This window comes from Drosophila melanogaster, chromosome 3R (genome assembly GCF_000001215.4).
Source record: "Drosophila melanogaster chromosome 3R".
NCBI classification, from domain to species: Eukaryota; Metazoa; Arthropoda; class Insecta; order Diptera; family Drosophilidae; genus Drosophila; species Drosophila melanogaster.
The window spans coordinates 22,446,606-22,462,439 of record NT_033777.3 but is presented as its reverse complement, the minus strand read 5'-3'; the positions used below and the strand labels follow the sequence as shown (position 1 = coordinate 22,462,439).

Sequence of the window (15,834 nt, the reverse complement as noted above, 5' to 3'; positions counted from 1 at the left end):
ATATACCATAAGTGATACGGTCTTACAATTATTTAAAAAGAAGTGTTTATTCGAGTTCTGGGCACTTCAAATCCCAGATTGAGTTTACTTCTTGGGATTTAGCTCGAATATTTTCAAAAAATATATAAGTCGTGTTATTGGAAAAAAATAGATTCAACAATTATTTTACAACTAAATATTTCTTAATTCTTCGACAAAGTTATCATGAAACATCAGTTCTTTTCTAGACAGCTCTCAAGTTTTTTTTTTAAATTTAAATTACTTTCAGAATTTAAAAATAAATTAAAATACAAATTCCCAATTGGCAATTGCACTGTTCTAATTTCGTCGCTATCTTGATGGACATCGCTCTGGTATTTTTGGCAATGTAAAAATATGCGGTATAATTTATCGATAATTTTGGGGTCACACTGGTAGTACATGACTCTGCGATTTGACAAAAACAAAATTGAGTTTTGTCAAGAAAATCAACTATTTTTCTGTGTTTAAAAAACCGAAGCCAACAAATCCGACCAAAATGCCTGCCGAAAACTTGGAGGAGCAGGGTCTGGAGAAGAACCCGAACCTGGAGCTGGCCCAGACGAAGTTCCTGCTTACCCTGGCGGAATACAAGCAGGATGCGGCATTGAAGGCGAAGCTTCTGGAGGCGATTCGCACGGAGAATATGGCCCCGTGGTACGAGCACATCTGCTCGGAACTCGGCTGGACCGTAGACAAGGATCTGCTGGCGCGAATGAAGGAGAACAACCGCGTAGAGGTGGAGCAGCTAGATGCGGCAATCGAGGATGCGGAGAAGAATCTGGGCGAGATGGAAGTGCGCGAGGCGAATCTTAAGAAGTCAGAGTACTTGTGCCGCATCGGCGACAAGGCTGCCGCAGAGACTGCCTTCCGCAAGACCTACGAGAAGACCGTTTCCCTGGGTCACCGCCTGGACATCGTGTTCCATCTGATCCGCTTGGGACTGTTTTACCTTGACCACGATCTCATCACTCGCAACATCGACAAGGCCAAGTATCTGATCGAGGAAGGCGGCGATTGGGACCGACGCAACCGGTTGAAGGTCTACCAGGGTGTTTACTCGGTGGCGGTGCGTGACTTCAAGGCGGCGGCCACGTTCTTCCTGGACACCGTAAGCACCTTCACCTCATACGAACTGATGGACTACCCCACCTTCGTGCGTTACACCGTTTACGTGGCCATGATTGCCCTGCCGCGCAATGAGCTGCGCGACAAAGTGATCAAGGGCTCCGAAATCCAGGAGGTGCTCCATGGCCTGCCCGACGTGAAACAGTTCCTGTTTTCCTTGTACAACTGCCAATATGAGAACTTCTACGTACACCTGGCCGGCGTAGAGAAGCAATTGCGCTTGGACTACCTCATTCATCCCCACTACCGCTACTACGTGCGCGAGATGCGCATTCTGGGCTACACCCAGTTGCTGGAGTCGTATCGCTCCCTCACCCTGCAGTATATGGCCGAGTCGTTCGGCGTAACAGTGGAATACATTGACCAGGAGCTGGCACGCTTCATCGCCGCCGGACGGCTGCATGCCAAGGTGGATCGCGTTGGCGGCATTGTGGAGACCAATCGGCCTGACAACAAGAACTGGCAGTACCAGGCGACCATCAAGCAGGGCGATCTGCTGCTCAACCGCATCCAGAAGTTGAGCCGCGTGATAAACATCTAATGTAGTTCATATAAAAAGATTTATTCAAATTCAACATTTATTACAGTGTAAAGCTAATGCAACGTACAATAATAAAAACGATATAAAACTCATGGAAATGCTCTAGCAGATTGTACGTTAGCTTATTATGTATTAACTAAATTCTTTGGAATTGTTTTGGTTACGCCGTCTTTAGTGTATTTGAGTATTATTGCAATCATTCCACTTTTGTACTTAACTGTCATTTGACCTGCTATTTATGTAAATTTAAGCCTAAGCGTCGCCCTCGATCTTCTCCTTCCACGACGGTTCCTCTTTGGTATCGCTACCATGCTGGTTATGACCAGATTCGCTGCCCGGAAAGGCAATTGAGGGTTTGTTGTTGGTCATGAAGCTGCGTGCCATCTCCTCCAGCGCCGCCGACGATCGGAGTCCGCAGTCTAGTGGCTCCTCCACGTCATGTGCCCGCTGCTGTTGTTGTTGTTGATGATGATGTTGCTGCCCCGCCGATACTTTTGCTGCCATGTCATGTAAGTTTTGGACCATCTCGTGAATGGGTGTACCCTGGGTCAGGACCTCGGGCACCATGGGCAAGGCACCCAGCCCACCCATATTGTTTCGCCGCATGTGACTCGTACTTAGGTTAATCAGTGCATTCATCATCACTTTGTTCCGCTGGTAATCCTTGCGCAGGTGCTGACGTATCTCTGTGTGGCAGTGCTCGTTGTTGGTCACGATTATGTCGCCGGTGTCCGTGGTGGTCACGCGCGCCTTGCAGTTGAACTTGCGCGACAGGTTGCACTGCCAGTACTTCTTGTCCTTGCGCACGTACTGAATGCCGAAGGTGTGCCCGTCGTGGACCAGCAGCGGCTTGCCTCGCTGGCTCAGCATGAACTCCAGCTTGCCCTGGAACCAGTGCTCGCCGGGTGCGACTACAATACAGGACGAGAAGGCTAGTGAGGATCGGTTTGGGTCTGATTCTGCTGATGGGGGGTATGCTTGGAGTTGTACTCTCCGCTCCCTCTGCTGGTTATGTTTGGTTTTGGATGCCAGGACATACACGAATGAGCCCAAAATTATGTGTGTTTATGTGTTCATGCATTAGTTTACTTACCTGCTTCGTTGAATTTATAAGTTAAAGAAAGATACCATTGGACCTGGCATAGCATTATTAATATATCGGATCGAAAGTGACATTTAGTCTATCTTAAAGAGATAAGCCTATTTGAAGTTGGTTAGTGCTTGGCCATTGGACTACCCATTGATATACGCACAGGGCCACGAAACATATCCAAAATTACTCTGGTTAGCTTAATCTGGGATTCATTTCACAGCGCCCATTAGTAGCTTTTGGTTTATCGTTTCGCATTAGTTTATCAAATACATTATGGACATTGGTACGGGTATTTACATTACTATCTCATCTCTCCTTCGGTCGAATCAAATTCAATTTTCTACTAAAAACTCTAGCTAGGCAAAAATAAATTACTCATCCGCTTTTGAGGCAGTGCGATGTGGGGAGATTCCCCGGCGACAGCCTTACATGTTCTCCATCTTGAAGGTGTGCCTGGTGTTCGGGGATATGGTGATGGAGTTGATCACGTGAGCCGTGCTGGGATCCGTGGTAACCTCAGTGGTGGCTCCTTCTTGCTGCTGCTGCTGCTGCTGGTGTGGCTGCTGTTCCTCCACTGACTGTGGAGGTGGACTCTGCGCCTGGAGGGAATGACTGCTCCGATTCGATTGCGGACTTTGCTGAAGATGCGCCGGCGAGAGAAGCACTGCTCCCGATCCCGAGCCACCTCCCAGCTCCAGATTGTGCTGCTGCGGAGGCGGTGGATTGTGTGGCGAATGCTGCTGGTGGTGTTGTTGTTGGTGGTGGTGCGTCGGGGTCTGCAGGTGCATCAGATTTGGATTATGCAAGAGGCTCGCCGAGCTGCCATGCTGCTCCATGTGCGATGGCGCCGGATGGTGCTGCACCAAAAGATTGGGCAACGGTTGTCCCAAGTGATGGTGATGATGCGGGTGGTGCGGCGTTGATGCCACTGGTAGTGGCGGTGGTGGCGGCGGCGGTGGCGGCGTTTGATTGGCAAACATGTTGGTCACTCGATTGCCATGCTGCAAATCCGGACCCAAATGGCCACCTCCATCCGTCAGAGAGTAACCCGCTTGGCTGGAAATGGGCGTCGGGGCTGGATTTCCGGAAACTGACGCTGTGGAGGGCGCCGAAGATCCCTGACCACCGCGCATGTGCGGCGTATGATTGTGGACGCCCGTGGCGGATATGATCCTGCCCAAGTGGGTGATGCACCGCGCCCGGCACATGCTGATCCGGTACGACTTGCACAGCCAGTAGGTCTTCATGCCCTGCTGCGTGGCCACCGTGTTGTTCCGGTTGAACACGCAGTTGCCGTGGAGCAGAGAGGTGGTGGACAGCATCACCATGTTGCTGCCGCCTGCTCCGGACAATGGTGGATCATTAGTGGTCTGTTCTTCGCTGGACTCTCAAAGGGTGTTATTTACAGGGGAAAGAGGCAAGCTATTGGATAGTGGGGGAGGAGTCACGCTCCTCCTCCGTTTGGAATATGCGATTGGGTGTGCGTGTTCTCGATACTGTGCGGATTGTTAGGCGTTACAGGGATTCGATTTTACCACGTTATAAAGCCAATACTAAATGTATTTAAACTGAAAGCACTACTTAATGTGTGTTCAAAATGCAGCTGAAAGTGTTGTACTTTAAGTAAGTGTTCTCTCTAGTTTTTCCTAGTATGTTCTCATTTTAAGTTAATTTAAAATATTTCGATTTAAAGCAAACTTTGAGCCAAATATTTAACCCCGCATTGTGTGGTTGCTCTAGTAAATCGAATAGTCTTCAACCCCTTGGATACAATTGCAGCAAAACATGTGGAAAAACTTGAGGCCCACCAGTCTGCCAGGTCGATCGAACAACTGAATCTCACGGGCAATCAGAGCTATCTGATGTTTATCTAACTATACGCTCAAGTATTTACTTCTGTTAATACTTTTACCCCAGTTAAATCAGCAAATATCCCTCTACAATCAATGACAGCTCTGTTAGGTCTCCATTTGGCTCCATTCCTGGTTAGTGACAATGAGTTCAGTGGGCTAGTGTGTACGTGGTGTGAATGATCGTGTTATATTATGTGCCGAATGATGGATGCAAAATAATAGCCCAATCTTATAAAGAATAAAACAATAAGTCAATATGAATGCCAAGCTACATGCAACAGAAAAGTGATAAAAATAGTGCCAGTGGCACAAATCTGGAGGCCACCTACTTGAGGGAATGTCCATGTGGTTGGCAAAGCTCTTGGAGTAATCGTTGGGCATATACAGTTCGTTGGGGTACTCGGCGCCGGAGCCAAGGCCCACGGAGCCATTGTTATTGACGCCACCTGGGCCAACCGAGTTATTGGAACTACCGCTGGGACCACTGCTGTTGCCGCCCTTGTAGTAGTTGAAGCTGTCCATGAAGTTCGGGGCAAAGGGATTACGGATGGGTGCAGACGGTGAGGCCGAGGAGGTGAGGCTGCCAACGCTGCCCGAATTTCCTCCGCCAGCCGACAAGGGACCGTGGTGGTGACCATCCGATTCCCGTTTCAGACCTCCGAGATCGTAGCGCTGTTCTCCCATCGTGATTTGTGGAATGGGTGGCAAGAAGAACTCCTCTGAATTCATGCTGTTGTCCAATCCGGCTGCGGTATCCGCGTGATCGCCTCCGCCGCCTTCGCTTCCGCCGGAACCGTGATCCTTGAGGGAGCGTCTCAACTGCTTGCCGGAGTAAATGGACAGGGAATCGCTGCCAAAATCCGACGGCATCGGACGTTTGTTCGATGTGTACAGGTGGCTGGCATCGTTGGAGGCTCTGCTGGCACCACCTGGCGAAGTGGTTCTTGAATTGCTCTGGCCTTTGGACTCATTGTGATCCGTTTCCGATTTGCTATTGTTATTGCTATTAGTGCTAGAGTTGTGATGATTGGTGCTGTTGGTGTTGCTTGATTCTTCTGCCGGTGGCTGACTAGAGGACTTCTCCGAGACACTCGATCCTGGCGAGGAATTCGAATTGGTAGCCAAGCCCTTGATCTGCAGCAGCTGTCCAATTTTCATGAACGACTGCAACTCCGTGTGCTTAACATTAACCACTCCTTGGTACATAAACTCCAGTAGCTCCATCATAATGTTGAAACTCACATCCTTGAGTATTACTAGAAAGATTTGGGAATATACAAAACAAGTTATAACAAAAATCACATTTTGTTATTAGACAGGGTATTTTTTTTAAGATAAGTAGCAAACAACATTTTTGGAAAAATCCAAAAACGTGTTTATCAACAAGGCAAAGAATATTCGAATTGCGTTTAAAACCAAAGGGGATTTTTTAAATGATTCCAGACTGATTACAAACCGTTTTTATGTTTTTCCCTCTCCCAAAAATAATTCAACGTAATTGCTTGTTTACATAAAGACTGAAAACGACAATAATAACATCAGTAGGAAAGGAGGTCACATTCGTAGTGGAGATGTTATCATCGAAACGCTCAAATACTAAATCAATACATAAAAACAGCTATGATAAGAAATCTGAAAACTTAAATATAAACTCAACAACAGCAACGCAGTAGCAGTAGCACAGCAATAATTATAAAATAAGTAGCATGACATATCATCCGCGTGCTCCCCACTCGTCCTAAGAAGCTGTGGAGCTGTCCGGATTCGAATCGGATCGGCTCCACAGTGGTGCGGATCTGTTATCTCAGGGGTGGTTCGAGATCATGCCACATAAGTTTCAATATTTCATAGTTCACAGTGGGCCATCAAAGTGGTTTTATGTGTTTCAAAAATGCCTATACATATGTTTTAGCCGTGATAATATAAGTTCCCAATCGTTTTTAAATATAAATATGTTTTTTAATGAGTCCAAAAATGCAAGGTCATTATTTATGCTAATTCATCATTTAGCATTTCATTCCCGCCAAAAGTAGGATTCACAAGTGAATTAAAGTGTTTGAACCCGATTCCAGATTAGGTTCGTACTTCTTTCTGACAGATTATTTCGAATTTGCTGATCTGAAACTGATTCTTATCAGCGCTTTCCCATCAACCCCTGCCCACTGTGCATGTCTCGCTAGCAGCATCAACATCTAGTTAAAAACAATATTATCACTTGTTCTCAATAACAATTTTATTACACAAACAGGCGTACATACATCGCATATGTACGACTGTATGTAAATACAATATTAAATCGCCGATCAGCAACAGACAAACTTGGTTGCTTAATCTGACCGAACGACGACATCAATTGTGCCCTATCGTTTGCCGTAGTCGTCATTACGGATCATTCCGTCTCGCCTATCTATCTATCTGCGCCTTGGCATGTCCGTATTCGACCGAGTGATCGCCTGGCGAAGATCAAAATCCAGGCAATATACATATGTATTGCTCCAGGGGTACAGTGCACACATCGGGTCTCAACTGATGCCAGATAGATACGGGATTACACATTGAGGGCACACCGTATACACCACTATCACTATCATTTGCCTCACTTTTCCGTTCACGGAGATGGAGACACATGGCCAGCATCGCCGGAGATAAAGAACGAGCGTGAATCGAGACAAAGAGATCCATATACAAAATTCTTTCGAATCAATAAACCATTTATGGACCCCGACCGTAGAGAAACTCTGTCTAAAGTTCACGGAGAACGTGATAAATCCGTGCATGCTCTGCCGATAAGGGAATCGACAGTACCCAAAACTCAGATCATCGCAGCTCGATCGCTGTTTGCCCAAATGTATGCCATATATGTATGTATGGTACCATCTACCAGGGAATATGGATTTAATGGTCGCCTGACCCGCAGTGATCTCTGCTGATATCAGAGCGTCTGCTAGAATTGGGAATTGGGTACCGGGGAATTGGGGAACTGCAGCGATATCTGCCTCAGTCTCGTTTTTGATTTGTTTTGGGGCCCGAACACCCTCACCAATAAGATCACGCCCACTCCAAATGGTTCAACCAATCGGATCGCAGGCGATCGATTTCGAAACAGTTTTACTTTATGATTATGATAAATGTTTATCGAATCAGAACGCCAATAGGTTCCATTGTTGTTACCCTCAGCGATTCGTTTAGTGCCGTCGGGCTTGTAGTGGAGTGGGCTGCCTCATTTTGACAATGTCGTCGCACGAACATTCATAAATATTTGTTATCTCCGAACGCCATAATAGTCGAGTAGTCGAATCGAATTGTCGTTGTGGTGGTAGTGCAACCTGATAAAAGGCCAACAAGCCCAACGACAGGCCCAGCCAACCCAAAAGCTTGGTCATAGATTTCCATTCGGATACCTCCCTTTTCCGCCCCAAACTCTCTTCGAAAAGAAATGCCCCGAAGGAGCGCAAATGGCCCAGGGATTAGCCCAGCTTAGTCGATTGCCACTTCTTGGCCATTGGCGATTTCTGGCTATTGGCTACTAGCCACTAGCTACTGGCTTCTAACTTCTACAAGGGCAATAAATTACAAATTGTCAACACATATGGGCAATAAAAAAGCATTTATGATATTTCATATGCTCAAAGTCAAAGTTTGATATAATACGAAGAGACCATAAAATACGTACGTAAACAGCTTTCGATTCGATCGATTGGGTAACCCAGAAGCAGGAAATGTAGAAGGGTTTATAAACTCGATAATTCAATTGTATTAACGAATTTAAAAGCGTTAAGTAGATTAGGCAGTAAGCATTACTACAACTCATCTTAATATTTGAGTGAAAGTTTCAAAATATTTCATTTAAGTGTACTATAAAATGCTGATCTTTCGTTTTTGCGAAGATCATCATTACTAAATTATCAAAAAAGTGAATTCCTTTATTTCCTAATTTTAGTACCAATCTCAGATTTTTTGAAAACTCAAAAACTAGCTATCTTTACCTGCCACAAGACCCAATCCTTCGTTGCCGACCAATTCAAACACTTTTGATAATCTTGGCAAGCGTATAACATCGAAATAAACAAATTCAAGATTAGGGGTTAAGAACGCACCGAAACTCAAAGTCCAACGTGGCCAAAAATGGATTATTTTGCCCAAATAAATAGTGCAGCGATCAATAAAAATTTTTTACCCCCTCTGAAGCGTTGGGAAAAAAAATAGCACGACGACTTTGTTTTTAGTCACGGTGCGGCAATATATTAATAACATTGGGTGTTTAATATTTACGACAAGTCCAGCCGGCGAATCGATATTATATTATCTTCCGAACCCAAACGCTGGCTGGTAAGCAACCGCGGCTATATTCGATCGCCGTAGCTACTTCAAATCGGGAGTGGGAATTGCCAGGTGGCCAGGTGGTTAGGGGACTACATGGCAACGGGGATTTGGAAGGGAAGTGGCTTGGACCTGGTTCTTGGAGAGGCCCAATATCACACATGGCACATGCTGCGGCTGTCTGAGTGCGTTATCTAACGAGCAATAAGTTCAAAATCTTATTTTACGATCAAGAGTGATACCCAAAGTAAAGTGGTTGGCACTAAACGCTGGGCTGATAAAACGATTGCCCCCAGACGATGTCCGTCAGCTCAAAGAAGCTGGGGTCGGAAAAATCGAATTTTTGAAATTTGAAAGCTGGAATCGTTTGCCCATTTTTTGCCCATGTTTGCCCACCAATTAGTTTTTTTTGCCCACGTCCAGTTTTTGAGATATGAATTTTCGAAAAAGTTCGAAAATTTTCGAAAATCAAAAATTTCGCTTTTTTCAAAATTTTTTTTTTTAAATCGCAATAACATCGTTTGCCCACGTTTGCCCACCCTTTAGAATTTTGAAAAAATTTATACTTTAGAAAATATAAGGCTTTTAAGTTTACCTCGGTCTAATCAGAGAGTAAATCGTTTGCCCATCTCTTAAAACCAAATATTATCAACAAAAAACGTTTGCCCAACCATTATTATTAGTTTTTATCGTTTGCCCACCCTTTAAAAAACCTTTAACAAAAATTTTTTTTCGATTGCCCACATTTAAAATACAACCAATTTCCTTAGCCAACCTCTTTAAAATAAAAATTTCCAATAAAAAAAGTTTGCCCACCATTTAAAACTAAATAATTTCGATTGCCCACCTTTTAAAACTAAATAATTTCGTTTGCCCATCCTTTAAAATTCATTTTTAACGTTTGCCCACCCTTTAAAAATAAATTATTTCGTTTGCCCACCCTTTAAAATTTGTTTTTTTCGTTTGCCCACTCTTAAAACTAAATAATTTCGATTGCCCACCTTTTAAAACTAAATAATTTCGTTTGCCCATCCTTTAAAATTCATTTTTAACGTTTGCCCACCCTTTAAAAATAAATTATTTCGTTTGCCCACCCTTTAAAATTTGTTTTTTTCGTTTGCCCACTCTTAAAACTAAATAATTTCGATTGCCCACCTTTTAAAACTAAATAATTTCGTTTGCCCATCCTTTAAAATTCATTTTTAACGTTTGCCCACCCTTTAAAAATAAATTATTTCGTTTGCCCACCCTTTAAAATTTGTTTTTTTCGTTTGCCCACTCTTAAAACTAAATAATTTCGATTGCCCACCTTTTAAAACTAAATAATTTCGTTTGCCCATCCTTTAAAATTCATTTTTAACGTTTGCCCACCCTTTAAAAATAAATTATTTCGTTTGCCCACCCTTTAAAATTTGTTTTTTTCGTTTGCCCACTCTTAAAACTAAATAATTTCGATTGCCCACCTTTTAAAACTAAATAATTTCGTTTGCCCATCCTTTAAAATTCATTTTTAACGTTTGCCCACCCTTTAAAAATAAATTATTTCGTTTGCCCACCCTTTAAAATTTGTTTTTTTCGTTTGCCCACTCTTAAAACTAAATAATTTCGATTGCCCACCTTTTAAAACTAAATAATTTCGTTTGCCCATCCTTTAAAATTCATTTTTAACGTTTGCCCACCCTTTAAAAATAAATTATTTCGTTTGCCCACCCTTTAAAATTTGTTTTTTTCGTTTGCCCACTCTTAAAACTAAATAATTTCGATTGCCCACCTTTTAAAACTAAATAATTTCGTTTGCCCATCCTTTAAAATTCATTTTTAACGTTTGCCCACCCTTTAAAAATAAATTATTTCGTTTGCCCACCCTTTAAAATTTGTTTTTTTCGTTTGCCCACTCTTAAAACTAAATAATTTCGAAAATATTTTATTCCAGAATTTTCTTGAGCTTGGAGAGTGTTGATAAACATACATACATTTTTTTGCATATATATTATATTGCAATATAAAATATTTTCCATGAAATGAAACAATGATTAAGAAAAATTGATGTTACAATTCATGAATGATTAACACTATGGATATATTGAAAATGTATGTAAATATGTAAATAACTGTTCTTTTGTAAGTAACTGTGCTTTTGACGCCACATCTTACAATTATTACATACATATGTACAAATTTATTTTTAATAGGTGAAAAATCGAAAAAACCATTTTTAAGAGGTGGGCAAACGAAAAAAACAAATTTTAAAGGGTGGGCAAACGAAATAATTTATTTTTAAAGGGTGGGCAAACGTTAAAAATGAATTTTAAAGGATGGGCAAACGAAATTATTTAGTTTTAAAAGGTGGGCAATCGAAATTATTTAGTTTTAAATGGTGGGCAAACTTTTTTTATTGGAAATTTTTATTTTAAAGAGGTTGGCTAAGGAAATTGGTTGTATTTTAAATGTGGGCAATCGAAAAAAAATTTTTGTTAAAGGTTTTTTAAAGGGTGGGCAAACGATAAAAACTAATAATAATTGTTGGGCAAACGTTTTTTGTTGATAATATTTGGTTTTAAGAGATGGGCAAACGATTTACTCTCTGATTAGACCGAGGTAAACTTAAAAGCCTTATATTTTCTAAAGTATACATTTTTTCAAAATTCTAAAGGGTGGGCAAACGTGGGCAAACGATGTTATTGCGATTTAAAAAAAAAAAATTTTGAAAAAAGCGAAATTTTTGATTTTCGAAAATTTTCGAACTTTTTCGAAAATTCATATCTCAAAAACTGGACGTGGGCAAAAAAAACTAATTGGTGGGCAAACATGGGCAAAAAATGGGCAAACGATTCCAGCTTTCAAATTTCAAAAATTCGATTTTTCCGACCCCAGCTTCTTTGAGCTATGTCCGTCTTGTTTATGCCAATAATAAATAGATAATTTTGGAGGATTAGCATTGTATTGGGGACTGTGACTGTTGGCCAGATATAACCACTTGGAACGGCACAGTGTGGATTGATTTACACGTCCGGAGCAGCGGAAACACGTATATATGTTGCGAGGCTCTCTAATCAATATCTCGACTAAACTAAATTCTTCGAGTGGCTGTAAGGGTGAAGGAGTGGGCGGGCGGGCACTCAGTTACTCAGTTGGGCAATAAATGATTGTTAAACGCGATAAAAAGATAAAAAATATTTCGACTATTGTTGTTGTTTCTGCGTGTTACACACGGAACAAACACATAGCCATTTGGCTTGTTAGCACCTCGATGACTGTTGTTGGCTGGGCTGGTCTACATTTAATAGCTTGCCCCCGCTTGGGTTCGCCGTTATTTATAGGGTATATTAATATTCTTTATCTTTGGAAATACCTCTTGTAGCAGCGTTTGTGGGTAGGTAGCACCTTCCTGCAGCTACTTGAAAAGATAAAACCTTATTTTTTATGGCCGCCTGATCAGATAAAGCCACCGTGCAGCAGGCAGCCGTGTTCAACACGACTGCGAACGAAATCGGAATCGTACCGACCAGGAGGGGCCGCGGCGATATCATATCCATACACCATATAGCGTACATAAATAGTAGTACACCACCGTTCTAGAGTCCATTTGAAGTACATTTGATGAGGTCAGCAACGCACCCAATCTCCCCGATCCGATCGAAGTGGGCTGCGGCTCCGACTCTGCGCTCTCTTGCCATGGACCTTATCACGATACTCCCTCCGCCGGTGGATACTCCGTGCGTGGCGTGGGTAAACAATCCCGGTGTGCCTCCGGAGGCGGAGGACTCCGGCAGCTACCACACAGGCATAGACAACGCGGCGGCACTCCGGCTCACCGGAGGATTATCACCAGACCTCGATTCTTAGTGGGTTGCTGCTGTTTGTCTTTAGATTTACGACTCTACAGTCAAACTTCACTAACTGGAACATGAATCAGAAACGGACAGATATTACGAATTGGATTATATTACCCTGAATTGGATTAGTAAATCAAATCGGTTATCAAATGATTACAGTTCATTACAAAGTCTTTAGATAACTGTAGGCTGGATAAACCTTAATGCATTTGCATAAACGATTTATAATCTTCCTAATATCGCTGCACTACTTAATTTTAATGGGCGATCCATCAAACGACTAACAATATTATTCGATTGATTACTTTGTATGCTAAAAAAAAGGCAAGTTAGGCTTATGAAATAAAGTGTAAAGTTAATAGGGCGGGTATAGTTGGATTTATGGTAGCGATACTGTAAAGACAGACGTAGTCGTGCTGGGACGCTCGTCTGGAACTCGGAATCGAACTGGCGGTGGAGCTGGGCTGATAACCACCGAATGTGTCATGGAATTTAACACAAAGGTTGATTTATATCTAAGCGTTTGACAAGAGTGATGAACAGACAGGCTGACGGGCGGGCTCCTCGATAAACTGACACCGCTGTCCCAGTGATAAACTGACCGATTTCTGGGGGAATATGCTTGACCAAGTAACCAGCAGTCACTCTTCCCTGGCATTATACAGACTATGTATGTATGTGAAGGGTATGAAATAGCCCAGCGAATAGTCAGACTCTTTTCCGGCTTATTAAAATTCCAAGAAAATATGTCTACAATGTATTTGCAATGCCAAGAGCCAAGCAATTTGTAAGAAACCCGAATCCTTCAGTTACGCACTCAATGTTCCATTAGGATCATCCATATGCATGGCAACGAAAGCTCGGAACATTAAACTTGACCAATTTCTGGAAGACCACTTCCGTGCCCAGTATCAAAATACACATATAAATGCCGCGCTGACAATGTAAGCCACGCTGCATAACTTAGCATTTAAACCGGGGACGCCGGCGATGGGGCCGCAATCTTGTGCTGCCTAATCGGTGTACTCACTGATGGGATGCTTGCAGGGATTGGTAGTGAATATCTCCTGGAAGTAGGGGCTGCAGATAGCCAGCACTATCTTGTGGGCATGGAGGAGCTTTCCATCGCAGGCGAGGGTCACGTCCACCAGGTCGCCGCGGTCGTACAAATTCTGGAAGCCGCTGGCTATGTTGTCCTGGAAGTTCTTCCAGCACAGCTTAAACTCGTCGTCCATCGCGGATGCGGATGCTCGCCGAAAACCAGACTTTTCCAATTCCAATTGGGGAGCGTAATTTATGCGCACAGACTTTTGCGATGATTCTCGTGCGAATCTGTTTTTTATGGCTTTTGTTTATCCGCTTTGCTCGTGATTCGTTCACGGGCCAAAAATCGCAATTCACGTATTCTCGCGCACCTTTATTTTTATTATATCAAGGGTTCGAATTTGATAAACTAGCTACCAACTACTCGATCCGCATTCACGCGCACACGATCTCGAGTCGTTCGCGTCCACGGGCGCATTGATTTTGATTTGGGCTCTAATTAACACAGTGTGATTTAAACATTTTTATCGGAAAGCGTGAAAAGCAGCGACGCTGTTTACGTTCCGGCTGATAATGAACGCACCACCCCCCCGCACTTTGAGGAACAGTGAAATGTTGGTTTTTTAGGCGCCACAGCGAACGGTCTCACTGGCCACTGGTAAACAAACGAAAATGTTTGCTGAACTTTAATTCCAGCTATAAAAATTTGATTAACAATCAAAACTGTTATCACAAAGAAAAACGTTAGAGAGGAATGAAATTCTGGGATTTTATACAGAAATAATAATTCTAAAGAGATTATAAATCCTGCAAATATATATTTTTGTAAAATGTATGTTAACTACTAATTTGTTAAAAATGTTCGCAATTACTACGTAAATTGCTTGAATTGTCAAATGCTTCTAAGCGTTTTTGAAATCTGGCCCACAAGAGCGGAATTTTCAATCGATAGCCTTTTCGATAAACGATATCATAACGACAATTGAATATTTAGCGCCAATTAGAGAGCATTGAAAACGTTTTCCCCTGATAAGAGCTTATCGCAATTGGTTTGTTGGTCGCTTCGTTGCGGTTATATCCGACCGGCATTGTCCGCTTTTATCACAGTTCTACGGTTCTTTGCACGATGCTAATACGGCCGATGGGGAACTACACTGTTGATAGCAGACCTACCCATGGTGTCATAAATAACCCACTTTACATTTTAAACAAAAAGAGAATAAAAGTAACAGCAGGGCTTATCAATTAGCCATGAGTCGTTTGTACGCCTCAGGTGCACACATACGCACCCAGTCAATTGGCCACCGATTTGATTTGCCCGATTTAGTGCTCAAAGAACTTTCAGCAAATTAGCCCACTCGTCCCGAGAATCAGTAAAGAGTATACCATAATGGGTTGTTGTTTTGGTAAGTGATTTGCAGCTATCTTCAGAAGGCAATAACAGCGACTAATAATAGTTGTGTACTTGCAGGCAAAAGTAAATCAGTCGATTTGCCCGCGGTTCCGCCGGCTCCAGCCAAACAACGCTCCACTCTGCCAGAATTCCCGATTTCTGGATCGGTGACTAGCACGGCTCCTGCAGGATCTGGATATGGATCTGGAGGAGCCACCAATGCGGCCCTCGAGGATGACTAGACGTGGTTAAAGGAACAGAAAAAACGTTCACGTCCAGGGAAAACTGTAAATTTGCCAAATGGCAGATTGGATTATGAGTCATTCCGTGCCGAGATGTGGTTTTTTCAAAGTTGTGCACCCTTTGTAGTTAGTATTGTAGTAAAATACGTTGTTTATTGTTGGAGAGTATAAAATTGTTGGTAAATTAAATCATAACTTTAATCTCTTTGAATAAGTTGCTGTTCTGTTTTTTTTCCTGTTTCGCCAGTTTATATTTTAGCGCGCCAAGTGTCGCCCTATACAACACTGAAACAAGGGCGGTATTTTTCGGTATTTTAAAAAGGGTCATACCATTCTCTGCCAGCACGTGTGTGCGGCTGTTTTTGT

At 42.7% G+C, this 15,834-nt stretch overlaps 3 protein-coding genes across 4 annotated transcripts, besides 1 other annotated feature; 2 read left to right on the top strand and 1 right to left on the bottom strand.

Moving 5' to 3' along the window:
- Positions 1-385: 385 nt before the first annotated feature.
- Positions 386-1,778, top strand: Rpn7 (Regulatory particle non-ATPase 7). Its single transcript, NM_142791.3, has one exon. The coding sequence runs from the start codon at positions 518-520 to the stop codon at positions 1,685-1,687; it is 1,170 nt and encodes a 389-aa protein (NP_651048.1). The 5' UTR covers positions 386-517; the 3' UTR covers positions 1,688-1,778.
- CG34376 (uncharacterized protein) lies at positions 1,691-14,341 on the bottom strand. 2 transcript variants are annotated; one of them, NM_001104402.2, is made up of 3 exons: positions 13,820-14,341; positions 4,963-5,889; positions 1,691-2,598 (listed from the first exon to the last, which is right to left on the bottom strand). In NM_001104402.2, the coding sequence occupies exons 1-3, from the start codon at positions 14,022-14,024 to the stop codon at positions 1,940-1,942; spliced, it is 1,791 nt and encodes a 596-aa protein (NP_001097872.1). In that variant the 5' UTR covers positions 14,025-14,341; the 3' UTR covers positions 1,691-1,939. The 2 variants fall into 2 exon arrangements, with proteins under 2 accessions (NP_001097872.1, NP_732741.1); NM_170013.3 differs by lacking the exon at positions 1,691-2,598 and adding an exon at positions 3,019-4,119.
- Positions 9,262-11,839: a mobile genetic element.
- Positions 14,342-15,176: 835 nt separating the features above from the next.
- On the top strand, positions 15,177-15,677 carry CG34288 (uncharacterized protein). Its single transcript, NM_001104400.2, has 2 exons — positions 15,177-15,239; positions 15,305-15,677. Exons 1-2 carry the CDS (start codon positions 15,224-15,226, stop codon positions 15,466-15,468), a joined length of 180 nt encoding a protein of 59 aa, NP_001097870.2. The 5' UTR covers positions 15,177-15,223; the 3' UTR covers positions 15,469-15,677.
- The last annotated feature ends 157 nt before the right edge of the window (positions 15,678-15,834 follow it).

What these genes read in the sequence shown, in the direction of transcription:
- Rpn7 (NM_142791.3), top strand. Translation starts at nt 518, where the DNA reads ATGCCTGCCGAAAACTTGGAGGAGCAGGGTCTGGAGAAGAACCCGAAC.
- CG34376 (NM_170013.3), bottom strand. Translation starts at nt 14,024, where the DNA reads ATGGACGACGAGTTTAAGCTGTGCTGGAAGAACTTCCAGGACAACATA. An exon ending in TCCCTGCAAGCATCCCATCA is followed by an intron (nt 5,890 to 13,819) that starts GTGAGTACACCG and finishes AAATCTTTCTAG; the next exon opens with TAATACTCAAGGATGTGAGT. An exon ending in CCACATGGACATTCCCTCAA is followed by an intron (nt 4,120 to 4,962) that starts GTAGGTGGCCTC and finishes TGTCCGGAGCAG; the next exon opens with GCGGCAGCAACATGGTGATG.